The 27,376-nt window shown below is 35.0% G+C and overlaps 2 protein-coding genes across 3 annotated transcripts in view; one reads left to right on the top strand and one right to left on the bottom strand.

Moving 5' to 3' along the window:
- Positions 1-1,740: 1,740 nt before the first annotated feature.
- On the top strand, positions 1,741-8,269 carry LOC100259680 (vacuolar protein sorting-associated protein 2 homolog 2). Its single transcript, XM_002277523.4, has 11 exons — positions 1,741-2,363; positions 3,120-3,164; positions 4,471-4,505; positions 4,594-4,644; positions 6,378-6,482; positions 6,573-6,644; positions 6,943-7,014; positions 7,444-7,524; positions 7,610-7,645; positions 7,752-7,810; positions 8,017-8,269. The coding sequence occupies exons 1-11, from the start codon at positions 2,330-2,332 to the stop codon at positions 8,075-8,077; spliced, it is 651 nt and encodes a 216-aa protein (XP_002277559.1). The 5' UTR covers positions 1,741-2,329; the 3' UTR covers positions 8,078-8,269.
- Positions 8,270-10,115: 1,846 nt separating this feature from the next.
- Positions 10,116-27,376, bottom strand: part of LOC100264854 (vacuolar protein sorting-associated protein 54, chloroplastic) — a 48,848-nt gene continuing 31,587 nt past the window's right edge. Inside the window, exons 8-19 of one of the 2 annotated variants that reach the window (XR_009466804.1) lie at positions 25,982-26,235; positions 23,219-23,390; positions 23,038-23,121; positions 22,528-22,952; positions 20,695-20,848; positions 19,407-19,488; positions 15,385-15,464; positions 14,325-14,486; positions 12,810-12,877; positions 11,355-11,435; positions 10,974-11,238; positions 10,116-10,414 (exon numbers count right to left, since the gene is read on the bottom strand). Coding sequence is in view for 1 of the 2 variants with exons in the window: in XM_059740302.1 (XP_059596285.1) it covers positions 11,103-11,238; positions 11,355-11,435; positions 12,810-12,877; positions 14,325-14,486; positions 15,385-15,464; positions 19,407-19,488; positions 20,695-20,848; positions 22,528-22,952; positions 23,038-23,121; positions 23,219-23,390; positions 25,982-26,235 (1,698 nt within the window). In the remaining variant the exon portion in view is untranslated. Of the gene's footprint in view, positions 10,415-10,744; positions 11,239-11,354; positions 11,436-12,809; positions 12,878-14,324; positions 14,487-15,384; positions 15,465-19,406; positions 19,489-20,694; positions 20,849-22,527; positions 22,953-23,037; positions 23,122-23,218; positions 23,391-25,981; positions 26,236-27,376 lie in introns of those variants that run through there. The other variant, XM_059740302.1, reaches the window with a different exon arrangement.

Here is a 27,376-nt window from a genome sequence, read left to right as displayed (position 1 = left end):
AAGGGATAACAAAGGGATAATTAAGTCTAACTTTGTTACATTATGTTTTGCTTTTAGGGGTTTAATCTCAATGGTGAACTACCCTCCATTAAAGGTAATGTTACCAAGTTATATGAAGATAATGTTGTATGCATTGCACATATTAAAGAAGGATGTATTAAGGGTGATAAAATTAAGCATATATGACCCAAGTTCTTTTACATTCATCACCTCCAAAAGAGTTATCAAAATGCTATTCAATGAGTAAGATCAAGTGATAATTTACCAGATCTATTCACAAAGGCATTTTCAACTGCAATACTCAAAAAACTCATTAGAATATGTCGAATCAAAGATCTCCATACTCCGCTATTAGAGAAAATATAATCATATCAACATGAGGGAGAGCTAATTAATAAGAATATCACTACATTGTACTCTTTTTTCCTTCATCTAGGCTTTGTCTCACTAGGTTTTTCTAACAAGGTTTTTAACAAGGCAATTGTAGTAATTCAAAATAATATTGTACTCTTTTTCTTTCACTAGGGTTTTTTCCATAAGGTTTTTCCTAGTAAGGTTTTAATGAGACATATTCTTATAATCATCCAATGGTGAGTGTTATAAAATATGAAAATTTATCAAATTATGGGAATTTATAGATGATCATCCATATTGATGCATATTTCTTTGTGACTACCTATAAAATGGTGAGACCTCTAATGAAAATTCATTCGTTTTCTTCCTACATTTTAATTTCTCTTTTTCATTTTCTTCTCCTTCCACTTTCTTATTTTACAACAATTATGCTTTTATTGTAAATAATGTTTTAAATGGAAAAAGACATTCTAAATGGAAAAAGGTTAAGGTGGCGTTTGTTTTTTTGGCTTTATTCTAAATAAAACTTATATTTAACTTAATACTAAATAATGCTTAATAGTATTAAGAATTAAGTTGTTTGTTTTTTCAATATTTTATTTCTATTAAGTATTAAGCTGTTTGTTTTTTTATATACTAAAAACCGATATCTTAATATTTTAATGTATTAAAAAAAATATAATTTAACGTATTTCTAAAAAGTTCAAAACAATAAAATTGTTATAATAAATAATTTATCATTATCATTCTTACAAAAAATAATTAATATATTTATTTTTTATATAATTAAAATAAAATATTTAAACTTAATAATCTGAAAAATAATGGATTAATAAAACCTAAATCAAATTAAAGAAAAAACATAATAATTCATTAAAACGTTGCGTTTTACTTGCACCACCTCAGTTGCGGTTTGGCCTGGAGTGAGCAGTGAGCTTCATGCCAAAACAGTGCATTTTGAGTTCTGGTCGTCAGTCAGAGTTGGGTCAAAACGACCTATTTTCTGTCATTTGTGCAGAAGCAGCAAGCAGAGGAAGTGATGGAGACGAAGAGCAGCTCAGTCACGTTGCTCCACAATGCTTTGATTGTGACAAAGGATTCTGAGACTCGAGTGTTCTACAACGGCGCGATCGTCGTCGAGAAAGATCGAATCATAGTCCTAGGTCAATCTCACAACATCTTCAACCAATTCGTGAAAGTAGAGCATCTTTCCAACTATGTAATCTCGGATGGAGAGCGATGGAGGAGGAGAATGAAGAAATTATCGCTTTGAGGATGAGGTGAGGGTTGAGGATCGCCGGTTGTAGAGAGCTACAAGGGATGGGTGGGCTAGGATTGGGCTAGAGTTGCAATCGTATTTGGGGGAGGTTTAAAAAACTGGTTTTTTTTATTTAGCCAAAAATTTTAAAAATTCAGTAATAAGTCATCAAAAACTAAAAAAACAAACAACTTAAATTTTGAAAGCAAATTGCTTTCATCAGAAAACCAAAAAAACAAACGTCACCTAAGTGTTTTAATTATGGAGGTTTGGGATATGCTTTTATCGATTGTCCTACTCCTAAGGGCATTAAATAAACCCATGTATGCTTCTTGGAGTGACACTAGCTCTAATGAGAGTGATTCCACAACATTTGAGAATAAAAGGTATGACACAATTATTTTTTAGCTTTTGTTGCATCTATTAAATCTGAACATGACTTAAAAGCAAGAATATCAAGTTTAGCAAAAATAAAAAATAAAAATTATGACCTTGATGAGCTGCTTGGAAATATGAATTGAAAAGGGAGGGTATTTTAGGAATATGAAAAATTGTAACGGCTACTTGGAAGACGACCGTTGGAAATGAGGGCTCTTAGAGGCTCCAAAGTCCGAGGCAAATAATATAGAGCAAGGTGGCCGCGTTTAGCTGACACATTCGGAGGGGTTCCTTATCCTCACCTCGGCGGCACCAAGTCCCAGTTCGGAGATCACAGCCATGAACATCTTCAGGAAGAAAACCTCACCTAAAGGTGAATGCTTTTCTATGCTCTAGGGTTTTTTCTTTTCCACTCATCAACATTCATTTCTACAATTTTTCTGATATTTTTTCTTCAATTCTCACACCTGTTTTCTCTACCAAAACAAACGGAGCTACTGTTGTTTCACTAGGGTTTTACTTACAGGGTGAGTTTGTGTCTTCAGGAGTTTCTAGGTTGCTACTTTTCTTCTTTTTTTCCTTTTTTTTGAGATTTCGTGGCTCTTTATTTTTAAAATTAAATTTATTTGTTCTCTTTTGTTTTTTCTCGGGAAATTTTTATGCTTTCCTTAGAAACGAAGAAATGAAAATGGGCGTTTTTTGGAACATAGGAATTTCCTTCTGGATTCTTCGTTGTTTCACTTACCTGTGAATTGTGATTTTGCCTCTCAGCCCGAAACGTTTTGTTTTGTTTTCTTTTTCTGACCCGAATTTGGGTCCAGTTTGGAGAAAGGTTTTCTTTTCATGTCATTTTGTTTTTCCATCTCTTGCCTGTTTGCTGGGAAAATTTGGGGAGATGAAGGAAATTGAAAGTGTGAGTTAGTTCCTCTGTTATTTCGGGCCTGAGAAAAAGATACTTCACTCAATTGGACTTATTTACAACCATTTGATTCTTTGAAGTTAATGCTGAATTTTTTTTCTCGCTATCTGGGCAATGAAAATGAGAGCATGATTTTTTTTTTTTCCTTTTTGGGCATCTTTGGAAATTTGATTTGGGCTGAAAAATAAATGATCGTGTTTACCTTAACAGATGCACTCCGGACAAGCAAACGAGAAATGTCTGTTGCAACAAGAGGTATGCATTTTTTTCCCCTAAAAAAGAGTTCTTATAGATTTCTCTTAGAATTTCTTAGGATTTGATTGGATAAAAACAAACATCTTGGCTGAGGATGGGATCATAGTTTGAATTCTTTAAGTTAAATAATAACGAATTGAATTTGTGTTTTTTGAAATTATGAAATTTGAAATATAAGCAAACATTCCCTTATGCATGATACATGAAATGGAACCAATTACACTTCTAGAGCAAATGACCTAATAGATAAAGAAAATATATGAACTTCATTTTTCAAGTACTTGCAAATATATATACATCATGCTTTTGCCAAATTCTTGGCCTCTCTACTGTCTGGTACATATGAGTATGGTTTCAGTGTTCACATGGATCATAGCTTCAAGTTAAAAAAAAATGGGCTTTGTATATATATATATATACACACACATTAAAAAGGCTCTCTTCAAACTATTTTGAAAATAGCCCTTTTTGACCATTCTATTCTAGCAAGATTTTTCTTAAAAATGAGAAAAATAAAAATAAAAATCTTTAGAGCTAAGCCACATATTGTATATAAAGTAATAGGTTGAGATGCGATTTCATCTTATCGATACAAAGCTTACATTTTAGGGGGAGACAGCATCTTCATCATGTAGCTTCATATAAAATACTAAAACCACAATTTCATCATAACTTAAGCTTTAAAAAAGGAAAAGGAAAATGAATATTGTCAGCATTTGTCTAAAAGACCTATTTTGAAAAATAGTTTGATACAACTCAAACTTCAATTTTAATTTCTTTTTTATTTAAAAAAGAAGATAAAAATATTTTCAGGGTGGCCTGAAATTGTCATTTAGAAAAATAGTTTAAAAAGATGCAATTTTTAGTACATTTCTTGAATCAGAAAGCCCATTTTAAGATTTTAGTCCATGGAACGCCAAGTACTGTTTGGGTAAAATTTTTAGCCCATGATTTCTGGTCTTAAAAGAGAAAGAAAACAGGAAGACAGGGAAAAACATTTCGATTTTGCAACCTTTTGAAAAAGCCACATGAAAATTAAGGGCCAAACAATGAAAATCGTATATAAATATGCAAAGATACTTCAAAAGACAGGAAACTGAGAATATTGAGATGCAGATAGACCTTAAATAAAAAATGGTCAAACTTCTCCAAGAGAGGATTGCAGACATTTATCAAATCATGCCTTGGAAATGCTTGAGTTATTAGTGGTACATGTGCATTGAAGAGTGGTAATGATGCTCCAGCTCTAATTTCTATGTTGCTGTTAGTTTTCATTTTACTGTCATTTGCTTTACTCATTTTGTAGGTATTGAACGAGAGATTTCATCCCTGCAATTGGAGGTATTCTACTAATGCCAGGCAATGTTAATGTTTTGATAAACTTAGTCATATTTCTTTTTCTAAGATCTTGCTGACATGCTGTTTTCAGGAGAAGAAATTGGTGGCCGAGATCAAGAAAACGGCTAAAACTGGGAATGAGGCAAGTTTGTTCTCTCATAAATTGGTTTTTACCTGTTGGTGCATCATTCTTCTTTCATGTTCTGCAATTGTATGGCATATAACAGTGTTCTTTTCTTTTGTTTTTTCTCTTTTGTCAGAGTAGTGTATAACTGTGTATCACTAGTTTTATGGCTTAAGTATTGATCAGTGAAAAGCATTGCAAAAACAACTTCATGTTTGCTCAATTAGGTATAATAAAGTTGGACACTGCATGCTATAGGTCAGCATGGAGCCTTGACCTCAAGAAATAAGTCTCACCTACCGCACTCTTGATATCATGCAAAGCCAAAATGTCTGCCATTCATTTCAATGAAACAGTGTAAATAGGAAGTTTTTTAGGCTTAAGTGATTGATGAACACATCAAGGCAAAGCACCTCAAATCCTGCAACATAAACATGAGGCAGTCCACTTGAAGAAAGCTGAATGGCACAAATTCGGGCCAGATGAGCTTCAGCATCTATATATGAGGCATAAACCTTTATTGACAAGCATGTCTTTCATCACAGATTAGAAATAACTGGCTAACTCATTTTCAATTTTCATTTACCAAGTTGGGTTATCCCCAATTAACTTATCATATTTTAGGATTTTGTCCTTTTCCAAGAGTGCGCTTGTCAGGCATGTGACAGACTTTGGGCAAGTGAATTACCTTAGATTTTAAAAATGTTGGCTATATGAGTTGGATGAACAATAGTCAACCAGTAACCCTATTGGTTCACCAATATGAGTTGATTCACTATATAAGAGTGAATTCCCTTAGATCTTATTGGTTCACCAAATCATGTAGAAAACTTGTTTCATTATCATTATGCTAAGCTATAACTGAGCTACCACCTTTGGTAATGGTTCTTTGTCAAGTCATCTAGATATCTGCAAGAGAAATATCAAACAGTAGTGGTGATCTCCCACTACCGTTGAAATAGACCCAATACTAAACATGCCCCTTGCAAAAATATTTCTGGGTTGTCACTTACATTGTAGATTTAACAACCAAAGCCAAATGCATGGTGGCAAAACTTTATTTGGGTCCTGCCTGAACTTATCTTAATTTTGAAGTGAGTTGCTTGGAACTTTGTCATCTTAGAATCTATTAGACTTTGGTTACTTCCAAAGGGGGGGGGGGGGGGGGGGGGGGGCGCCTTATCATCTCACTAATCTTAACTTTGAAGCCAGTTGCTATTACGAATTATTTTCCTTGGTTTACCATTGGGACTTTGAACCTAGAACCTCCCATAAACGGGGGGGGGGGGGGGGGGGGGGGGGGGCTTATCATCTCACTAATCTTAACTTTGAAGCCAGTTGCTATTACGAATTATTTTCCTTGGTTTACCATTGGGACTTTGAACCTAGAACCTCCCATAAACGTGTAAACGTGCCAACCCTTTACCACTTGAGCCAGGCCTCAAGGGGTTTTGAAGCCAGTTGCTTTACTTCTATAGAAGCTTCATCATCTTCTGATGTTAATTCTTAACCATCTATATCTACCACCTAGGCTGCCACCAGAATCTTAGCTTGTCAACTTGTTCGGCTACGGCAACAAATAACTAATTTGCAGGGGCGTCATGCCCAAACCAGGGGTGTAGCAACTCTTACACATAAACCCTTTACCACTTAAGCCAGGCCTCAAGGGCTTTGAAGCCAGTTGCTTTACTTCTATAGAAGCTTCATCATCTTCTGATGTTAATTGTTAACCATCTATATCTACTATCTAGGCTGCCACCAGAATCTTAGCTCGTCAACTTGTTCGGCTACGGCAACAAATAACTAATTTGCAGGGGAGTCGTGCCCAAATCAGGGGTGTAGCAACTCATACACAGGTCAGTACTAGAAGAATCTTGTCGGTGATGATTATAATCTATACCATTTCATTCTTCTAAGTATCAGCCCTTTGGTTGCAACTTTTCTAGGCACTGTATGCCAGTACCTCAATTTCCACTGGGATGAAAGGCGCAACTAAAGCAATGGTGGCCATGAACAAGGTATGAATCCTAATTGGACAAATATCCTGCATTGTAGATTGACTCTGTCCATCAAAAAAATGGTTTTTGCATTAGAAGGTGTGCAGTTCAGTTGACAAGTTTGGATAGCCTAAAAGAAAATTTTATACATAAATTGGATCTGTTCACACCCACTTTTTTACCTTGGCATTTCTTGACTCTCGTTAAAATGGATTTTCCAGCAATTGAATAAGATTCCACAAGGTTTAAGTATGTTCTAAGAAGTTTTTTTTATAGTTGACACAGTGTAATTAACAGTTCATTTGGTTTTTAATTTCAGCAAATGGCACCTGCAAAACAAGTTAAAGTGATCAAAGAATTCCAGAAGCAGTCAGCACAAATGGATATGACGGTAAAACTAATTAATTCTTATGGTTACTGCAGAACAGTTTCATATATTTTTTCCACCACCTAGTTAAACTTGCTGGTCTGTCAACTTGTCTAGCTAAAAAAGTTTCTAGGCAAGATAAGTTTGGAACAATTGCATAATGGGTGAGACTGAATAAAATTGGTTTCAAGGATGATGAAAATGTTTACCTGCTAAAAACTTGGTCATCTCACCAATAATACAAGATGGACAATCACCATTAGTTGGCTCTGGGGTGTGTTTCACTCTGCACTTTTCAGACCTTCCTTTCTTTACAGATAATTTAAAATTACATAGAATCACATAGTCGCTGGGCTGAATTGTGCAAAATTTGCTGAGATATGTGCCTCCCTAGATGATCTGTCTGTCTGTCTGCTTATGAGGTGTATAATTTGTCATTTTCCTCCCATGTAGATTGAGATGATGTCAGAATCCATTGATGAAACTTTAGACAAAGATGAGGCCGAAGAGGAAACAGAGGAGCTCACGAACCAGGTGGAACATTGTGTCATTCGGTTTCTTCTTTGAGTCTTTCTTCTTTCTCTCCCTTAACTTCTACCTTTGTATGGTTGATCTATAGGTTCTGGATGAGATTGGCGTGGACATTGCATCACAGGTTAGTTCCTTTGAGAGCAAACACACCACATGAATTTCCTCGTAAAATTGGTTTTTATTTTCAACAATGTTATCAAGTGTCTGATCCTGGTACATGTTTCCAACAGTTATCATCAGCTCCAAAAGGCCGGATTGGATCAAAGAAGGTCGAAAATGTTGTTCCGAGGTATGTGCTTCATGACTTTTGGATAATGTCCGTATTATATAGCATGAACTTTGTTGGGAAAATAAGAAATTCTATTAGGCATGAAGATGATACCTTTATTCTCAGAATAAAACCAACCAATGATTCATATATATTATTGCAGTAAGGTAGTTAATTTTACTCTCTAGTGCACATGTTAAGATACTCACCTGAACTTGATGGTGCAGCTCTGAATCTCCCGATGTTGAGGAACTCGAAAAGAGGTTGGCCTCTCTGCGACGTATCTGACCTGAAAAGCATAGTGATTGGCTCCTGCTCAGCAAAGTAGCCTTGTTTTTTTTTTTTCCTTTGTAAATATTGTCCAGTGGAAAACGAAGCAAAATGGGTGTGGATTTTTCCTTCCGATGCAGACAGATACTATTTTTAATCGCCAATTATGGTGGATATATATATAGAAGGATGTTACAAACTTTTCTCGAAGCATGGTTTGGCCTCTTTTCATCTCATTTAGATTAATTTTGGCTGATGCAGCCAAGTTTGTGGGTGTGTTTGTTTTCTCCTGACTTCCTAGTTCCAGGCGTTAGGCCCAGTTGGCGATGTTTATCATGCTTGTTTTTAAAAACTATTTGTTAAGTTAAAAGAATAAAAACAGTTTTTGACAATAAAAAACAAAAAAATTGTTTGGACAAGTTGATTTTAAAAATAATTTTATAAATCCAATTTATATATTAATTAAATTTAATTTAATTAAAAAATGAAAAAATAGTTTCACAAATAAATTAAAAAATAAATAGTTTTAGTAAAAAAAATAAAAATAAAAATTAATCATTTATTTACAAAATTAATTGGATTTGAATTCTAGTGACAAAATTCAAAAAATTAAAATTATATTAAAGAATTTAAATTATTAATTAATTTAGAATCAATTTTTAACTAATAAAAAAATTCAAAAAATATATCAATTTGTTTTATTTTTTAAGTGATTAGATTTATTAAAATTATGTGTATAAAAGAAATAATAGTCATTATGAATAATTTTTTGTATTAATTAGATATTCGAGTTTTAAGTTATTTTTTTTAAATTACTAGACTCGTTATTGAATCTAAAACTTTAAATTTATTTAATTTAAAGTTTATTTGCCTAATGAAAAAAAATGGGGCAAATAATGATTTTCCATGGTAGAGAAACAATAGAATTGTTTAGAATAATTTTTGTCTACAAATTTTTTATATTAATTAGATCATTATTTGAGATTTTAAAAATTATTAGACTTGCTAATGAATCCAACACATTAATTCTTAATTTGATGTTTATTTGTCCAGTGAAAAAAAATCAAAAATTAATAATTCTATGTTGAAAAGAAACAATAGAGTTGTTACCAACCAATTTTTGTCTATAAGTTTATAATACTAATTTGATCACTATTTAAGTTATTTCTAAAATTTACTAGACTCTTTAATGAATCCAATTCATTAAGTTTGACTTCATTTGGAGTTTATTTGCTTAATAAAAAAAATTGAAAAATAGCAATTCTATGTAAAAGAAAAAACCAGAGTTGTTCTAAACCAATTTTTGCTAAGAATTTTCTTTTATTAATTAGATCACTATTTGAGTTTTAAGTTATTTAAAAAAATTATTAGGCTTCTTAATAAATCTAGAGCATCAAATCTTAATTTAGAGTTGATTTACTTAGTGAAAAAAATTTGTAAAATCAAGTCATTTAAAATAAATTTTGGTCTATAATTTTTTAATGTTATTGACTTTCATGATTTATTTTTTAGTATTAATTAAATCAATTCTTCAATTTCAAATTATTTTAAAAAATGAATAAATTTAATGTGTCAAAAAAAAAATTAGAAAAACACATGTAATTTAAAATAATATCATATTTAAAGATTTATGATATCAATATTAGAATGTGAAATATTCAATTTTATTTGTTTTTTTTTTTTTTTTTTTTTTTTTTTTTTGCATTTTTTTTAAATTTCTCTATGTTTTTTTTTTTCTTGTAAAAATTGAAAACTCTAAAAAATGCTTTCACATGAAAATTAAGGTAGGAAGTCAAAAGTCATTATGCAGATGGTTTTGGTTGCAACTACCCTTGCGGTGTATAAGGTAGGAAGAAATGTGGTGGTATCCAAGCGCCCTTAAAATTTACATTTGAACCTTAAAATTTTGCATCTGAGACTGATTTCCAAATGTTGGTTTTAGCATTGACTTGGTGATATTTGTGTGATCTTCTCTTCAATATGGGTATATATCACATCTATAGCTATGATGGAGCTGAGATTTGAGGGGCAGTAAGACAAATCACAGGCCCACAAAGAACCAAAAGAAAGACACCTCTTATTTATGATTTCGGAAAGCATATTTTGTAGAAATCCAATACTGATACAATTGCTCTGAATTTGCAAATAAATTAAGCCCCATGAAAACGAAGAAAAAAAAAAAAAAAAAAAAACTTGAAAACCAAAGCTATTTTCTTGTTCCCTTTATATCTAAACCCAAAGATACAATCAAAGGGAACAAAATGTCAAGGGTCCTATCATTACAAATTGTATATTGATTATGGACTGCTACAAAAACTCTGGTTGAAGACCCTCCCTCTGCCGCATATCAAACACCTGGAAAAAAGAAGTGATTTTCCAGCAATTAGCAACTAATAAGAGTTACAAACTCAAAGTTTTCTCTGACTCACATGATTTTCATTACATGTACAGAAAAACCATTAAGCAGAAAGATAAAAAAAAAATTCTCTGTGCTCACTAGAATACATATTCAGAGAAATTGAAAACTCAAAAGTTCATCGTTAGGAAGTTTGAGGCCCATAACATCAAAACTCAAAATGAAACAATCCAACGAGGCCACTTGTCTTTGATGTGAAAGTATTGAGCATAGTAACAGGGCAAAAAAAAAAAAAACAGCAAATTATGTTTTATCCACAAGAAAGAATGTATACAATTAAGGAATATTGGGCAATAATTAATAGACTGCATATATTACATATTTGTTTCATCTGCATTAGGGCTGAAATATTATATTTTTTTGAATAACTTTTATTAATCAAGTTTAAACTTCAACAATTTGATTTGTCATGAGAGGCCGAGATTATAGTAGATATGATAAATGCAAATAGCAGTTCAGGAATATTTTCACTTCAAAGAGTGACACTGTGTCTCTAACCTTGTTAACCCAAAGCAATCACTCCAATGAATATGGTGAATATTGGTTCTCGATCCTCAAATGGTCTCTTTAAATCAGGTTAGTCTTCATCAGAGGAATATCTAAATTGCTCCTCTAAACTAACATCCATCAACCAGCTTCAGTACCAAATCTCTTCACCAAGAATTCATCAAGCTGCCCTGAGTTTGGGGTACCAGATTTACCCAAACTATCAGAAGGTAATGATCGGATGCAGCCAAGAATGTGTTGAACATCCCGATACAGCCTGACATAAAGATTAAAAAGGTGTTCCATAAATAAAATACTGGAAATCAATCCTAAAGAAAAACAAAAACCACCATGATATTTGATGTTCATACAAGTACCAAATTGAAAAAGTACCTGTTCCTTGCTTGTGGGGTATTGATCTCTAAGTGTGAAAATGCTTCTGAAATTTGAGAATGGAAAATTATAACCACTTGCCTACAAGTAGAAAACGTGATGTCATTACTTTGCCGGGATGAGTCAGACATTCAGTTATCTAATAATACACAAGAACCAAATTTAAAAAGTAATTCCTTTGGAGCAAGTACTAAGAAGAATACATTAAGAGGTTGTGCTAGATGGATTTTAATATACCAACTTCTTTTCCATTTCTAAGTAATCAGAACAGCAATGGGAATTCATCTAAACCTCAACAAAGATTCCCTGGGAAGAGAGGATCATCCAATGGAGTGCCTCAATAAATATGCTTGAGAAGGACCTTAGCAAGCTAAGTCAATAGAAATCTGCAATTATTTCCAGCACATCTCCAACAAGATTGTAACCTCAACATTGGGAATCGCACAAAAATATGTAGATAATACACTAACACTTGTTCATGTGAGTTTCAACTGAACATTGTTGGCTCAGGAATCTTAACAAAGTAAACTGCACCTCACAATTGAAACAAGGTTTCTCAAATTACAGTACACTGCAAAGTAACACCTAGTTTCATGCCAAATATTGTTGATACAAGTGCCAAATGTATCTACTAGATACAGTTCCAAAGCACAACGCAAATATTGGCATCATGGTGGATCAAAGATATATTATGTCATTTCCAGTCAACCCTACAAAAGGAATAACCATAGTTTTAAAACGCTCAAGGCGCACCAGGGTGCAAAGTCCTCCTAGAGCTTGAGGCGCAAGGCACACTTAAGGCGTAGGCTTTAGTGAAGTGAGACACATCCTATTTTACATATATATTTTTATATAATATAATCAAGTGCCTGAAAATTTTCCTCTATTTTTCCCCTTCTTCGTCTTCTTCTCTTCTTCATGCTGTTCGGGAGGCTGGGGCATTTTTTTTTTTTGTGTTTCACAGGTCCAAAATGAGCATATATTGGGTTCTAGAAGAAGAACAGGCCAAAACGGCGTTGTTTTTTGGCCTGCTTTTTTTAAAAGAACAGACCAAACGAAGAAGAAGAAGAAGATGACAGAGGATAGAGGCGCACCTGTTAGGGGCATCGCGCCTGGCCGGAGGTCAGCACCTCCATGAAGGGGTGACGCCTACAGTCAGGCGAGGCACCAGTGGGTGGCATCGCACCACCTAAGGCACGCCTTTCACAACTATGGGAATAACCAAAAGGATCTTTTACAAAGGTCTATCACAACTGTAAGGAGATGTCAAAGCCTCCTAAATTTGTTATTATTATACCTCTGTAAGTGAATATTCCAAGAAAATATATCCATGCTAAAATGCTCTTCTTTTATTAACAAAACGATTTAGTACAATGAAAAAAATGAACAATTTTTAGGCCCCACCTTGTCATAAAGAACACATACACACACACACCCATATATATCAAGCCTCACCTGAAAATTGCTTGAACATCTACCTCATGCAGAGTTCGAGATAAGACACGCTGAAGATACCCAACTTCCTGGTAACAATGTTAATAGCCAATGAGGTCTATTTTAAAAAATGGAAATTTAATTTAAGCAATATCTAGAAGATAAACTATCACTTGGATAGATAAATATATGCAGAACTAGAAATCACATTGTACTCAAAGATCTAGAAAGCTATAATTTATAGAATCCTTTTTCTCTTCACTTGAATTGAAGTACACAAATGTCAACACGACTTAAGAAAAGCATTTGAGGAAGTGATCGATCAAACTCAGAAATCACTGGCACTAAGTGAAAGTTTTTCATAAAATCTTAAGGTAGATGTCACAGGAGCTACATTTTCCACACTAGTGTAAGGTGCCATAAAAAATGTGATGGCCATTCCTCTAAGGGCAAAGGGGTACACAGTAGCTAGTGAGAACTCATCAATTAAACGGTACCAAGAAAGATTTTCAAATTTTTCAAATGTTTGAACGTATTGGATTTGGTAGCATCTGAAACTCTAAACCATGTGTCTAGGAAAAAATTAGGAGGCTTATTGTTCTCCTCACAACACAGTTTTAGTCAAAAATGAATTAGAGTAACTATTACTACATTAAAATTATGAAGAAAAAGATTTACAGTCTAAATATACGACAAGTAGACAAACACAAATGTATATGGAATGTAAATGTAGTAAAAATAGGAAAAGAAATGAGGGAATAGTTGAAATTGGAAATCAGGAGACAACTTAACACAACTATTTTTCAGCACAAAGGGAAAACTAAATGAGACAGACATTACTCATAATGTCAAGTTACAATTAACCAAAAATCTTAAAACTGTTAGAAAATGATAGGCCAAAAACAGACCTTTTTCAGGCACAGTTAAGTTATCATAGACCTAAAAACTTAAGTTGTAAAGAAATGATAGGCTAACAATCTGTATCCAGATGATTTGGGCTACAGCCCTAGCACATAGAATTAAGGCATGATGATTAAATGGGAAAAGATAGAACAAGAATTGAATGTATCTGCTCAAGGAAAGCAGTAGAACCAAAGCGAGACAAGATTAGCGAGAAGTGTTTGAGATGGTTTGGACCCATTCAAAAGAATCCAAGGAATGCAAGTCTTTCTCTCTCTCTCTCTTATCCCAGAACCAGAAATTTCAGCATGAAATGATCAAATAGAAAATCTTTCAATAGATTTCCAATTGAACAACTTTTAAAAGTTGATACAAAAACTTGGCTTTACATTAGAGCAAAATGGTGAGAAAAAAAAAATTATATGAAAAAGAAAGAGCTTATGCAAAAAATAAATAAACATATTTATAGGAATTTATTTATTTAATTATTTTATACGTATAATTTAGAAAAAGAAATCAAATGCTAGCATAGCATATAGACAGATACTCCAATAAGATAACCATGTACAAATACAATGATGCAAAAACACCACATAAATGAAGGGAAGATAGATGGATATTATTCAATTTTATCACCTTCGTTAGGGATCGAGCAAACTGACTAGGCTGTGGATCATTATCTTCAGGTCTGTTCCAACTCTCAACAATTTGAGGCAACCCACGCAGATGGACCAATAACCTTTCTCTCATTATCTGAACTAGCTTTGTATGTATCTCTTCCCTGTGAACCTTATAATCCTAGATTTTAAAGAAATGAATGTGTAAACTAACATGTACATTTTGACCTTTCATTAGAGAATTCATATTATAAACACAAACATTGGAAAAAATATGCATCACTTCAAAAGCAAAAGGCTGGTTATAGAACTGCATGACAAATACACCATCTTTGCTAAAAAAATTTCAAGGTAAGAAATAAAAGAATTTATGAGGCAAACAAATTAATGGTATATAGCTCAAAAGTTTTTAACTGGAGGGTCATATCGCTAAAGAAAATATCATTGGTAGGACAACAACAATAATTATTAATCACTTTTTTTACTCAGTTCAGAAAAATTATTAGCCTTCATATTGCTGTGTTCTTATGCTTAAGAAGCAGGAGCTGACTATCCTTTCCTCCACTGCGAAAGAGTTGTCTGACCATCTTTCTCTCAACCACCCCCTTGGTATTGGACTTATGGTTAAAATCATTCTCACCAAATGGTGTTAGAGTGGGCTGGGCCAAAGGTGTTGCAGATATGTTGGCCCAATAAAAACATACATAGAGTTATCCTAACTATTATTAACCATATTTGAGCATCATTATAGTCTATGGCCCTTTCTATCAATGTATTGACACTTAAGCATGAAGAGAGATGTTGCCATCAGTTTTAATTTGTGTGTGCACACATGTCAATTATGCATCAATTAAGGGCAAGACTTTGTCATCTATATTAAGAACTGATGCTAACTGCCACTAAGTCTTATACATAAAGCCTATCAAAATTTTTTTTTTTTAAAAAAACGTCTTATATATATCAAAATGCAAATATCCCAATTGAATTTCAGACACTTGGTAATGCCAATGACTCAACACTGACAATATCTGAGAAATGCAAAAGAAGATTTATGATACAGCAGCATGAAAATCATGTACCTGAGCTACTCGATCAATCTCAGAGAGCAATAATGGTCTTCGTGTTTCAGGTACTTTGAGAAAAAGAATCCTCCTGATTTCTGTGTTCCCCATACAAATAACAATGTCAAAATGTAAAATTTAGGATTCAAGAAACTTTGAAATTATATTGTGACAATTTATGCAGAAAATGGCCTTCTCTAAGCAAATGTACCATATTTCTGTTCTCCAAAGAACAGAAAATATCTCTCAGCATTTAGAAAAAAGGATTCAGAATATGACAATTTGATAACTGAATAAAAGGGATGTAACAATGATTAAGCCATAGAATGACAGATAAACTGTTTATGTGGTGGGAGAGAGAGAGAGAGAGAGAGAGAGAGAGAGAGAGAGAGAGGAAGGCTCAAATGAGATCTTTCATTTCTTTTGCTTCAGTGAGGCATACTTATATGTATTTCATTAAATTATTTTCCTCTTATAATTGTAGGTAACAATTAAATAATATTTCCATTTTTGTAACTGCTTTGACCATGAGAGGGTGAGATAGACAGAGAGAGGGAGAGTGTATCTACTCTTTATAATTGTTGGTGACAATTAAATATAATTCTTTTAACTCCACTTTTACCATATGTACAGAGTCCTCTTTATAAGTGTAGGTAACAATTAAATATGATTTTACTTTAGGAACTCCACTTTTAGCATGCTTAGCCAATGCATAAATGAAGAACAGCAACAGGCTGGAAAAATCAAAAGGTTGGAATGGACTAAAATAAACATTGCCATAATGATAAATATTCTACAAAACCAAGAAGACAAGCAGACCCTTTTGGTCAAGAGTGTTAACTTATTGTTTTCCAACATAAATCTTAATAATAATAAACCACCATGTGGTATAACTGACATCCAAAACAGTGCGTTTTATCCAATAATTCATGATTCTCCAAAATTGACCTTGTTCAGAATTTACTCAATTCAACTTAAGTAAATAAAAGTTTAATCCCCTCTATTTGTGATTGGATATATTCCTTTTCTGCAAGCTTATGTAGGAAATACAAGTATTATTGAAAAGAGAAAAAAGTAAAGGGAAGTTTTAGACATCTTACAAAGAAAGAAAAGTACAGCCATATAAAAAGTGAAAAACCTACACTAAACAAAACCACTACCCCAAAGATGAGGCTCCAGGCCAGATTTGCTTGACTGACATTTTGGCAATAAAACTGGGAGGCGGTTGAAGAGGCAGCAATAGAATTAAAAGTTTAATATGAGAAATGAGAATGCGAGACAAACCATATGCTATGTTTATTGCTCTAATGCCTAAAAAGGGGGAGTCCAGGATTTAAAAGCTTTTAAATCAATTGGTCAGTCTGGTGAATGGCATCTAGAAACTACTCATTAAGGTGTTGGCACAAAGACTTAGAAGGGCAATGGTCTCAGGTACTTAGAATTCCTTTTGTGGAAGATCATTAGATTTGGATGTGGCTTTGATGACAAATGAACCCAACAATTCTAGATTTCAAAATAAACAAACAAAACAAACAAACAAAAACCAAAAAAAAAAAAAAAAAACAACCCAACCAACAAACAAAACAAAACAAAACAAAACAAAAAAAAAAGAAATGGAGCCAAGGTGAAGCATCAGATGCACAAAAGATGTACGATCATGTTCAAAAGGAATTCTTGCAACATCTACATTCAAGTATGGCAGATGGATAGAAATGTCTAGATCAAATTAAAGGATGTATTTTAATAAACAGAGTTTTGATCCTAGAGACAGTCTCCTTCATTGTGTGGCTTGGTGAATTGAAAGGGAGTGTAATAAAAGAATCTATGATTGGTGACAGGCTTTAGTTTTGAAGTTACAAAGAATTTTGTTTTGAGATCATTCTTAGGAGTTCATTGGCAAATAGGAGAACTTTTAAAAATTCATCAATAGCATGAATTGTAGTTTTTATTTTTCCTCTTGCTTCCTTCTAGGTGTTAACTTGTATACTCTCTGCACACTTAGACCCTACCATTTTTAGCATGTTTTTAATATTTCTCTTTTGCTTACCAAAAACAAAATTAAGTCAAATTTAGGGAAAAAATGAAGACCATCCTTGAGGTATAAGCTCCCCACCAACTCAACAAAAGTGGAGGAGGCTCCCAACTTGGTGAGATAATTAACTACTAGATTAGCTTACCAAAGCCACTTAACTATAAGTCAGAATTGCATCCTTACCACATTAAGGCTTTGACTCATCCAATGAATATATCATGTGGATGCCAAAAAATCATCACCAAGTAGTGCCCTTCCATCATTAGGTTTGTAACCCCTATCAAAGTGGATGTTCACACCCTAAAGTAAGCTAAGAATTCCGCTTCAATTAGGAAACCTTTTTGTCATAGAAAAGATCCTATCAGCTCAACCTTGTGATTTCTAATGATGCTCCCAACCATTCTGGCAACCCATAGCACACAGGAAGTATATAGAGAACCATCCAATCAGCATAGATAAAAAGAAAAACCTGAACAGCAATGAGCATCCACTGCGAACCAGCTTTATCTACAGAATCAAGAATAAACACCCTCCCTTTCCCAAGGGCATCCAAAGACCAAATTAACGTGAGCCCATAGCACATAGCCCATAGCCCATATGACTCGGATTCCCATTGAAAAGACTATGATTACCTCTCCTCTCCCATTCAAAAAGATGCCCCAAAGCCATATTACATGGATTCCCTACAAGCACCCATCAATTGTCATAGTTCAAAAGTACTCATCAATCAACATGGTTAAAGAAGATGGATCCAGCAAGAGGGATCCATATCCATGATTAGTATTTCTTGCTTTTCTAAAACCCACCACAGTATCTTCCCAAGCGCTCGAACTTATGTTTCTTTCATGTGAGCATAAGTCCTGGTGCATCTTCTTCAATATGCCTAGTAAGCTCAAGAATTAACTAATGCAAAACAACAATGACCCAATGTTCATCCCTGAAGTAAGGCTATTGTGATTGGACTTCACTTATGTATATAAGAAATGAAGTCCAATTTGGATATGTATATAGATATATAGATAGATAGATAGATAGAGGCCTATTGTTGACCTATTGAATGGATCTAGTCCATTTTCAATTTGTAACTCTCAAAGATGGGAGCAGGAAAGCATGCCTTCCTTCTTTCAGGAAACTGGAACGTTAATTGTGGGAGTGCACGATAAGCATACGGTTTTAAAGTACACAACATGTGCACCCAGCCAGGACTAATAATAGACTTTCGATATACCTCTTAAGTCTTTGCCCCCTGCCTACTTTTTTTGGATAGCAATCAATTGTCATTGGCCCATTGGGGGAAATCCTTTGATTCCGTATTGAATATAGATCCATGTCTTTACTAGCTAGGACAAAATTCTCACAGCTGTGTAAGGGAGTGTAGGCTAGATTTGGCCTGGTTCGATTATACGTGCAATTATTGATCCTAAACCAGGGGTTACGCAAGGGGGTGGGTACTTGAGGTAAATAAACCCTCAATAAAAGCATGTATTTCCAGTGTAGAAAGAGATAAAGTCTAATTCCACTAGAAAAATTGGAAAAGAAGTCTATAATATGATCAGTTTAGTTTTTCAATTCCATGCACAATTATTAATATGATTTAACATTCTAGACAATGGAAATTTAGCTTACAAAATAAGACAAAAGCACAGCAAATTATTCATCGTGTAATATTTAATGACAATTAACCTTGTCCTTAAGTAGCATACAGAAATAGGCACTAGGATGTTTCAACTGTATTCTTAACAAGTACCTAACTTTTTCATAGTTTGTTTTCAAGTGGAGACATTACTTGAATATTGTTGAGCATCTACAAACAATATATTGCACTGCACAGAGATGCATTCATTTAAGATTTACTGTTATGTCACTGATGCACACAAAACAGACAGTTGCATCACTCAAAGATACACACTGTTATTTCACTCATACATACACACAAACAAGTCTCAGACCCACTACAAGTGCACTAGTAACAACTTTAAAGAAATAGAAGCATTTTATCATAACCTACCTGGAATAATAGCAAATGTAAAACTGATGACCTGACTTGCCAGTGCCAAGTGTTTAGAAGTGATGGACTTCAAACCAGACACCTGCAGTGCCATGTGACCCAATTAAAGGCTACAATGGTGATAAGCAGGTCTAAAAATTAAATGACAAGGGAAGCCTGTTAAGTAAATTGAACAGAGTGCAGAACAAAGCGAGGGCAGCAACATGTTGATTTACTTTATTTATTTATTTATTTTTATAAGTAAAAGAGAAGAAATTGTATTGAAAAGAGACGCTAAAATAGCGACTCAAAAAAATACAGAAGAGATGCACCCCCCTCCCTGGCCGAGACAAAAAAACAGCCATCAAAAGCAGAGCAGCCAAAAAAACCACCCTCATCGAGATCCCACCCAATCAATGAAACCAAAAAAGTCGAAGGACCATCTTTTATGAACAATTTTGTCTCCGACCATAGAAAATAAACAAAAGAGCGCTTAAGTCTTTGAATGGACAGCACATTATCTTCAAACGCAATTCTGTTTCTTGCCTTCCAAACCATCAAAAAAATACATAAAGGGTCAACTCTCCAAACTTCCCTTCTCTTTTTTCTCACAAAAGACCCATCCCAGCCCAAGAGCGTCATCTTAACAGAGGCTGGCAACACCCACTGCACCCCAAAGAGAGTGAAAAATAACGCCCAAAGAGTCCTTGTCTTGGCACAATGGAGGAGAATATGATCTATCAATTCCTCATGCATTTGGCAAAGGTAGCATCTATTTGCTAAAGGTCATCCTCTTTTCTGAAGTTGGTCCAAAGTAAGAGCCTACCCCCAAGTTGCTTCCCACCCAAAAAAAACTCACTTTGGGCTGCACACAGGATTTCCAAATGACATTCAATGGGAAAGAGACTGAAGGGACTGATTTTAGGGCTTTGTAGAGAGACTTAACAAAGAACTCCCCACTTTTAGTCTCTATCCAAGGCATGCATGATGTGCAATTTTAGGGCCTGATTATAACATGCATGATGACCAATATAAATTAATAATAAATACAAAGAGGTTGACTTCAAAAATTTTATTTGAGGACTTTTGAACAACATAGATGTGCAAAAATAACCACAGAAATAAATTAACATCATTAGTACACGCCCAGATAATAGCATTTCATATCTGATTTTTTTCTTTTTTTATCAGATGTTTCATATATGATTATAAAAGTTGCATATCCTAGACCCTTTCAGAAGTATATTAACATCTAACCAATAACTTATAGAAATCCAAATATCAACTGATGGCTAATAGAAAAGACTACCTGCATGGCACCAGCACCGAGAACAAGTTGACAAGTTCGTGTATTGAAAAATTTTAAAATTTCAACAACACGATGAACAACTTCTGAAGACAGTGCAGGAAAGAAGTTATTCATATCAATGTACTCTGACAACATCTTCAGCAAGATTAAGCCACTGAAAAGAAACAAATGGCATCAACTTTAGTTACTAGTAATTTTTATACTTATTAAAATCTACATGAAAATACCAAATATGAAATTAGATTTCCAATAGCACAAATTCTAGATGTCGTGCTTATCGCTAACGAGACCATTGACTCGATAATGAAAAGCAATGAATGTGGAATTCTCTGTAAGCTTGAAATTGGGAAGGCTTCTGATCATGTTAATTGGCACTTTCTGCTCTTGATTTTAGATAAAATGGGTTTTGGTGAAAAGTAGATCAACTAGATCAAATGGTGCATATCTATAGCAAGGTACTACGTTCTTGTTAATGGCACCCTATCAGGAGTTTTACAAAGCTCTAGGGAACTGAAGTAGAGGGACCCTCTGTCACCCTATTCATTTGTGATTGTTATGGAGGCTCTTATTTACCTTCTCAAGGGGGTTAAGGATGGGGTTTCTTGTCAGGTTGTTGGGTTGTAGGGTAAGGGGCAGAGGTGGTGTAGGGGTGGAAGTTTCTCATTTTCTATTTGCTTATGATACTATTGTCTTTTGTGAGCCTTTTAGGACCAATTGACTTATTTGAGTTGGTGTAAGGGGCAGTGGTTTGAGGCCCTTTCGAGGCATAGAATTAATCTCGATAAGAGCAAGCTAATTCCAATGGAGAGGATAGAATTTAGAAGAGTTGGCTCTAAAGTTTGGCTGCAAGGTGGATAAAGTCTTCTTACTTGGGTTTTTCCTCTAGGCAACCCTTTTAAATATGTGGTGGGTGGAATGGGGTGGAAGAGAGGTTTCATAAAGGCATCCATTATATACTTCCTACGTACTTTAGGGCGCTCTATTAGCGATTCCTTTTTATAATATTCTCTTGTTTTACCCGTCAAAAAAAATAAAAGAAAAAAGAAAAAAAAGTATAAATCAGTCAAACATCATAACACATTACTTTAAGCATTACTAGATATGGACCAGAGAAAATGGTTCAGAAGATGGGAACAAATCTATATGGAAGACTTGTAAATGCCAATATGATGCCAGTCATTAATAGACAATTTATGGCAAGTTCGAAAATATCAAAGGTTTGCATGGGAAAAGTCTATTATTAAATTAGAAGTCAAAAGGTCAGATTGTTGTTATTAAAGGCTACTAATTGTGTCCTAGAAACCTTCAGAAAGTAGTTGAGGGTTATCATTATAAAGAACTTACTTATTGTAAAGACTTTTGATGATTATCCAGAAAAAATATAAGAAGTGATCAACTAGAACTTTCTGGTTTCTGCTTAAGCAAAGGGTTTTTCCTAAATTTTTCCTTTAGAAATCTTGGCTCTGACATTGTTTGGAGTAACTTGGTTGTAGTCTACTTGGACAGGAGTTATCATAGCTTTTCACTTTTCATCACAATATGAAACATGAACCAAAAGTATCAGCCAAACTGGAAATACAAATTTAGGAAGCAAGATAATGATGATGATGATGATGATGATGATGATGATGATGATGATGATAATGATGATGATGATGACGATGATGATAAGAAAGATGGTATTAAGAACATTGACAATAATAACAATAATAATAATAGTAATAATTAAAATTAAATACATGTAGCTATGTTGTGCGCTCAAACAAGAGAGGGAGAGAGAGAGAGAGTGTGTGTGAAAAAAACCCAAAAAAAAAGTGTAACAAGATAACTAACCAGTTTACCATGTGATAACCAACACCTCCATAAATAAGGGTATGAGAGGTAGATTTTCCACGCTCCTTCATGTTACTACTATTATATTGTGCCGAAGCAGTTATAACATCAGCTTTACTTCTTTCAGTTGCACTATCCAATGATGAAGATTTCACTTGCGCATTAACATCAGCAGATGTTTCAATAGAATCATTCTGCTCAATATGCGGCTGATTATTTGACAGTCCACTGTCCACCATGCTTGATGCATCATTGCTTGAGACCACTTCACCATAGTTTGTTGCCGTATTACCTTGAGCATCAACTAGGTTTCCAGTGATCAAAGGTTCCAAAGAAAATAGAGAAGTGACTATAGCCTGAAATTCATCAGGAACATCTACTTCAACCCATGTTTCTTGGTCAAGCACTGCCTTTATTTTTGCCATCTAGAACAAGGAAAACAGTTAGTCTAGTAACCACATGTAGAGGTTCCAACAAAGACTAAATCAAACTCAGCAGTGAAAACCTAACTCGAGATTCATGCTGAAACTCAACAAAGGCTTTAGCCTGTGACTGTAGTGTTCCCCGAATGCTATAACCCAACCTTCCACCAATCTGTTAATGTTAGCATAATATGGCATCATAATCACAAAAAGATCACGAGCATTAATTAAATCTAAAGTGAAATTTTGGAAAAAGAAAAAAAAGCTACCTTCTCCGTAGCACTAATAAATTCCTGGGTGATGTTGTAAATGCTTAAGAACTCCTGCAATCTCAACCTAGGATGAAGAAGAGCACGAACACCAAGGAGTTTTGCCCATCTTCCATGAGCAGCATCACAAGCCGCAAAAACAGCTTCTGTGTTCTCTCGCAATACATCAGCTCTGCCAAGTATCATTGTCAAATTTTACAGAGTATTGGTAACACTCATTATACAAATGGTGGACAAATGATCAAAATGAAACCTGGAAAAACAAGATACCAACTCATATGGCACTTAACAGCAGCTTTCTTTTCTTGCATCTAATTCCAATAGGTCCTTTAATAACTAATAATCATACATCTATATTATATCGAACAATCATCTGCTTCTTCTTCTTCCTTTCTTCTAATAGGCATAATGTAGGACACAATCTTAATTGTAAGTAATTAATTCACTTGTTCTTCGAAACACTACTTAAAAATCCTTTCTGGCAAGTTCATGCTATCAACCACAAATATATCCTATAAATATCATATGAAAACTGAAATTAATAAGCATTATTTTGTTTTATGACTTCTATCAACTGAGTTCTTGTTTGAACATGGGGTCTTTTCTTTATTTCTTTATTCCCTTTTTTTGACTTGAAGAAAGAATGTTGACAAGTTATAATACATCGTTGCTACAAGGGACATGGATCAAATCACCATCATGGATTAGTGGCAAGGTTCAAGAAGAGGGAAGAAATGGACAGAATAAAATCCAAAAAACAAAAAACGTGAACAAAGGTCTTTAGCAAACAAATGATTCCCAAAGATTTGGCAGGATGAGACCCTAGATAGAGCTCAATGAAGAAACAGGATCTATTTAGCCAATCCAATTGAGATTTTGGCTATTTGGAGAGGAATGGATAAAACCAATTTTGCTCTTCTGTACTATCCTAATACAGTATTGTACAAATGCATGCATCATAGACTGTCCACTCGCTATCCTTGAACTTGGCTGCAAGGTGGGAGTGCTGCCCTCTTCTTATTTGGGGCTCCCCTTGGGGGCTGCTCATAAATCGGTGGCGGTTTGGGATGGGGTGGATGAGAGGTTCTGGAAGAGGCTTGCCATGTGGAAAAGGCAATTTATTTCTAAAGGAGGAAGGATCACCCTCATCCGGAGTACTTTGTCAAGTATGCCCATATACTTCATGTCATTGTTGCATATGCCACAAGTGATTAGATTGAGACTAGAGAAAATACAAAGGGACTTTCTTTTGAGTGAGCAAGCGTGTGTGTGTGTGTTGGGGGGGTCTGCAAAAAGGAAGGGCGGTTTGGGCGTTAGAAGCCAATAAAGCCCTTTTGAGTAAAAGGAGTTGGCGTTTTGCGGAAGAAAGGGGAACTCTTTGGAAACAAGCGATTAGTAGGAAGTATGAAATAGAAGGGGGGGTGTTGTGCCCGAGAAGTAAGGGAGGGGTATGGTGTGGAGTTTTGGAAGGAAATTAGAAAGGAATGGCCTTTAATGAAAAGCAATTTTGTTTTCTCCATGGGGGATGCTAGAAGAGTGAGATTTTGGGAGGATAGGTGGTGTGGTGATGATGCTCTAAGCCTTTCTTCCCCTTCTTTATTTGCTTTGGTGGCCTCAAAAGAGGCATGGGTGGTAGAGGTTTGGGATGCTTCGGGGGAGGAGGGGAGTTGGAATCCATGTCTTTCTAGGCCGTTTAATGATTGGGAGATGGAGATAGTGGAGAGATTCCTTTTCTCCTTACAAGGGAAGAAGGTGGTTACTAACATGGAGGATAGGATACAGTGGAAAAAGGCTAAGGATGGTATTTTTTCCGTTAAATCCTTTTATAGTGCTATGGAGGGTAGCAGTACAGTCCCGTTCCCGAACAGAATTATTTGGAGCGCTCATGCTCCTACTAAGGTTGGTTTTTTGTGCTTGGGAAGCTTCATTGGGTAAAGCTTTAACTTTGGATCAACTAAAGAAGAGGGGCTAGTCACTCCCGAATAGATGTTTCATTTGTTGTGCTGCTGAAGAGTTTATTGATCACCTTCTAATTCACTACCCCAAGGCTAAGGTTTTGTGGGACTTGTTGTTTACCCTTTTTGGTGTGCTGTGGGTTCTTCCTTTGTTAGTTAAAGAGGTCCTTCTTGGGTGGCATCGCTTGTTTGTGGGCAAGAAACGAAGAAAGGTTTGGAAAGCAGCCCCCTTGTATCTCTTTTGGACAATTTGGAAGGAAAGAAATAGGATTGCTTTTGAAAATGAGGAGTTTTTTATCCGAAGGTTGAAATATTCTTTTGTTTGTAATTTTTGGTCTTGGACTAAGTTGTGTATAGATGGACTTAATTCTTTAATCAACTTTTTTGATTGGTTGGGCTCTAGATGAAGGTGGGTGAGTTTTTTGTACCCCTCTTTCTTTTGTTTTTTGCCTATAGGCGCCTGTTGTATACTTTCTGTATGTTTTGGGTTGGCCGTTGGGTGATGTGTTCTTTTTAATATATCTTTCTTTTGTGCCTTTGCCTATCAAAAAAATAGGAAGCTATTAAGAAAGGACCTTCATATGGTTGCATCCATAATATAATGCATTTCCACCTCATACATCCTCTGTGTATGCATACTGCTGCTTGATGATGGGGAAAAGAAGAGAAAAATTACTATTATATCATCATGTTATACGCACCAAATTAGGAAAAAAAACACAGAAGAAGAAGAAATAGAAACTCCATACTTTTGGGTCCACATAAGCAACATGAAAAAGATTAAAAGGAGGAAGGGACAAGAGGTCACCGGAAATTTTTTGACATATTTGATGGACTTGCTGCATCATTTGTCTTTCCCTGAATATTAATCTTCCCAGCATTCCTTTGAGGAGAATATGACAGAAAAGAACTAATTTGAGTATCACTTTCTTGAGCTGCTTCTGCAACTGCTGCACCAAGTGCAATTGCAGCAGCAACTGAATCAGCAGCATAGTGATCATCAAGGTTGCACATAATCCACTCAATGGCCCTTTTCACTTCAGCAGCTCGCAGTAAATGTGCCTGCATTCACTAAAAGAAATAAAATCAAATTACATCATACATAGACAAAAATTTAAACACAAAACTAGAGCAAAGGAAATGCAAAACAAGAAGTTAGAAATGAAGTTTGCAACTAGCTACTTGACTTTGGAAACAACAACTTTAACAACAGAAACTTGACTTTAAAAGTGATTATAGCTACTACATTGAAATGTGTTAGTCCAAGGTTGCATAAAAACTATCTTGATGATGATAAAATGAAGGATTATGATTTAACCTTGTGTTTGAGATTATTTGAGCAGGTTAGAAAATAAAAAAATAAATAATAAATAAATAAATAAATAAAAATTGGAAGGTCAAAAATCAAAACAGTGGCATCATTCAAATATCAAAGAAGAGCCCCAAGCAGAAATAGAATTTAGGGATTTAATGTAAAGTTAAGCCAAGGTGCATTAAGTTCGTGTCATTTGTGTTTTCTAAAAATCTTGCCCATAAAGGATCTTCGAATGGCGGCCCAGCTGTATCTTCGTCTTCAAAGCTCCAAAGACCAGGGCTCACTGCAAAGAATAAAGCGTCGGAAGGTCTTCTTCAAGTGTCGTCAAAGACGAAGGGATCTCCAGTCTCCGTAAGGCGCAGAGCAAGAAGTGGACCGCCGAGGTTTGAGGAGGCGTCTTCCTCCCCGAAGCGAAGCTTTGAAGGAGGTGGTTCATTGGAGATAAATCAAGACACTTCTCGGGGCAAATCTCACTCCAGAAAGAGTGATCTCTCCACTGGTTTGGAAACATCTAAAGTTTCCACCGGCGAGACAGAGGGAGAAGAGGGGATTCTACAAAGCAAATTGATCAATGAGGTGCGTACTTCTTTCTTTGCTGTAGCTGAGCGAGATCTTCCTCTGTCTGGGGCTTTTGAGCCAAATCTTATTCCCGAAACCTCTGTTTCTTTGGTTCATCCTTTTTGCTGTCACTCTTCTTCTTCGTTTCCGTTGGAGTCAAGCTACGCTTTTCAGCGTGGGTCTGTTTCTATCTCTCCTGTGGTGAACGACAACCATCGTGGTGGTGCGTCCTGTTCGGAAGGTGTGGTGGTTCCCCTAGAAACCTTTAACCAAAAATTTAAAGACCGACCTCTCCTTAGGGAAACTTTCAGCAACCTTGAGGTGCGTGGT

Source organism: Vitis vinifera, chromosome 10 (assembly GCF_030704535.1).
Source record: "Vitis vinifera cultivar Pinot Noir 40024 chromosome 10, ASM3070453v1".
NCBI classification, from domain to species: domain Eukaryota; kingdom Viridiplantae; phylum Streptophyta; class Magnoliopsida; order Vitales; family Vitaceae; genus Vitis; species Vitis vinifera.
This window is presented reverse-complemented; position numbering and strand designations above follow the sequence as displayed.

Bases quoted from the DNA above. Each gene is read 5' to 3' on its own strand.
- LOC100259680 (XM_002277523.4), top strand. From the start codon at position 2,330: ATGAACATCTTCAGGAAGAAAACCTCACCTAAAG. The intron at 2,364-3,119 runs GTGAATGCTTTT...TTACCTTAACAG, and splicing joins GAAGAAAACCTCACCTAAAG to ATGCACTCCGGACAAGCAAA. The intron at 7,015-7,443 runs GTAAAACTAATT...CCTCCCATGTAG, and splicing joins CAGCACAAATGGATATGACG to ATTGAGATGATGTCAGAATC.